The sequence below is a fragment of the Penaeus chinensis genome, chromosome 35 (genome assembly GCF_019202785.1).
Source record: "Penaeus chinensis breed Huanghai No. 1 chromosome 35, ASM1920278v2, whole genome shotgun sequence".
In the NCBI taxonomy this organism is placed as follows: Eukaryota; Metazoa; Arthropoda; class Malacostraca; order Decapoda; family Penaeidae; genus Penaeus; species Penaeus chinensis.
Genome location: NC_061853.1, coordinates 33,396,965 through 33,399,464, shown reverse-complemented (window position 1 = coordinate 33,399,464; position 2,500 = coordinate 33,396,965). Strand labels below are relative to the sequence as shown.

Sequence of the window (2,500 nt, the reverse complement as noted above, 5' to 3'; positions counted from 1 at the left end):
CCCGCTAATGTGCGTATTAAATTTCTGGGAATCATTCATCGGAATATTCCAAATGAATTAAAATTCGGATGACAGATCTTGCTGTGTAAAACAGACCCAATTATTCAACTTTTTTCCCACTGAATCTAATCCGCTTGGAGACTGAACATCAGAAACACAATTCTTATATGATTATTTACTCATTAAAAAAAAAAAAAACATATTTCAATTCCTCGTAATGCAGTTAAATCGTGTATTTACGTGATACCCTAATCCTCCGTTCACTGAGGTCTACTTTTCTTAGTTACATTGGTCTTTCAAAATAAATTTCGGGACGTATATGTGTGTGCGCGCGCGTGTGCGTATGTATGTATGAGTGTGTGTGCGTGTGTGTGCGCGCACGCGCGTGCGTGCGAGTATGTATGTGTGTGTATGAGAGGGAAGAGGGAGGAGCGATGGGAAGCACAAGAGTCGGACACGTGAGCAGAGGTGTAAGAAGCACACCTCGCTCTGCCGCCATGGCGTCAAGACATCGCCCACTTCTACGGGAAGTACCTTCCAACATGTTCGTTTTCTTGGTTTTGCTGTGGGTGGCTCGTGTCTCAGGGACCACTGTGAACGACGCGCGGTCAGCTGTGGCCGCGACCCAGCTCATACTGGCTCAACAGGCGCAATTATTCAAGGGAATTTTGAACGCTACAGACTATGGCTGCTATCATCAAGACGGTAATATCCTGTGGATATAGACTGTATATTCCCCCCCCCCTCCCAAAACACACACACATATGCAAAAATAAAACCTTTATTACCATACAAGCATAAATAACCATCAGTTTCACATAACCGGAAACAAATAAATAACATCCATCTCTTTTTTCAGTAGCTGTCCACCGAACGGCCATGGAGAAAGATTGCCCCTTTCCATACGCCAACTTTATGGGCGAATGTTTCTACGCGAGCAAGTACAAGCTAAAATGGCACGATGCCCGTCAGTACTGCCTTGATATGAATGGCGACCTGGCAGTGCCCACCATGCTCTATGCTCTCAAGACGTATGTGATTGAGGAAAGAGGTTCGTGTCGATGGGTGGAGAGAGTGGATAGGTTCATGTGTCATATGTAAACATAAATGCTGATAAATGGACAAATAGATACGAGTAGATGGATAGATAAATAAAGATAGACATACATGAGCCGATACAATAGACTGACAGAGATAGGTAGATAGATAGAGATAGATAGATAGATAGAGAGAGAGAGAGAGAGAGAGAGAGAGAGAGAGAGAGAGAGAGAGAGAGAGAGAGAGAGAGAGAGAGAGAGAGAGAGAGAGAGGAAAATCTAAGATATCAGCCTTAACTTGACCTTGAACTCTCAGCTGTCATATATAAACTAACGGCGTTTCTTTGCAGTGTCAAGATCAACGTGGATTGGAGGTCTGGACGAGGAGGACGGGCAGCGGCTGGCACTGGGTGAACGGGCAGCCCATCGACGACAAGTACTGGGCACTGGGAAACCCTGGCACGGACCCCAAGACTCGACAGTGTCTGGAGCTAACACGCAACCGCCACCCCCCTCTGAAGAACAAGCCGTGTTCCTCAGCGCTCAAGTTCATCTGCCAATACAACTAGAACATGTTATACTAAATCAGAGATTTTATGTGTCTACGTTAGCTAGATATTTGTCGCTCCCGTGGAGTACTTATTTTCGTAAAAACAGTAATGACATTTGGCTATCAGGTGACTGGAGCAAGGTATATTATTTGGATTGTTCTAGATATAAAAGGTAGTTATCATTTATCTTTATAAAAGTCATTACATTTTGAAATGTATATGCTGATCCTGTTGGTGAATTTGAGTACAAATATACTGTATCGTGTTTACTTTTTTTTTTCTGAAATATTATTCCTGTTTTGTATTTTCCATATTCAATAATATGGTTATGTTTATCGTTGCGACAAGATTGCTGCTGCTCTATTTACAATGCAAGAATTTGTCATCATTTTAAGATATCCAACTATACTCTGGTTGATAGAAATAAATATAGCAAAAGCAGATAACAAATCCGCTCGTCTGATGGTGAAACAGTAAGCACAAGGTCACGTTGGCGGGAACTACAGACGCTGCTCCTGTAATGATTGCTGGGAATGACTTTTCTATTTTTCCAGTTCGGGCAAGGTGTGATGTTTAAATGTTTTTTTTTCACAGCAGTTTCCCGACTTTTTACACCATTTCCGTGTTACCAACCATTCCAGAAAAGAAACATGAAATTCAGATTCAGTTTTCAAAGTTTTAGTTACTGTTGACTATGGATTAACAACCGAGCATGCAGCAATATGAATACATTTTACAAAAAAACAAAAAAAAAAAAAAAAACTGTTTTGCCATTCATTGCAACATAAAGACAATCTAACGTTTATTAGTTCATGACAACTCTGTGTTCGCTTATCGAGGATTTTATCTGCAAAGGTAAATACAGAAAAGTAGAACATGGTTTTCAAGAGTTTGCTATTTCCAACCATGTGT

The 2,500-nt window shown here is 41.2% G+C and overlaps 1 protein-coding gene across 3 annotated transcripts in view; it reads left to right on the top strand.

Moving 5' to 3' along the window:
• Positions 1 to 1,845, top strand: part of LOC125044267 — an 11,079-nt gene extending 9,234 nt beyond the window's left edge. For 2 of the 3 annotated variants that reach the window (XM_047640845.1, XM_047640844.1), the window contains exons 2-3: positions 860 to 1,051; positions 1,388 to 1,845. In XM_047640845.1, the coding sequence (XP_047496801.1) occupies positions 880 to 1,051; positions 1,388 to 1,764 (549 nt within the window). In that variant the 5' untranslated portion in view covers positions 860 to 879 and the 3' untranslated portion in view covers positions 1,765 to 1,845. The remainder of the gene's footprint in view (positions 1 to 859; positions 1,052 to 1,387) is intronic. The other variant, XM_047640847.1, reaches the window with a different exon arrangement.
• Positions 1,846 to 2,500: the final 655 nt, after the last annotated feature.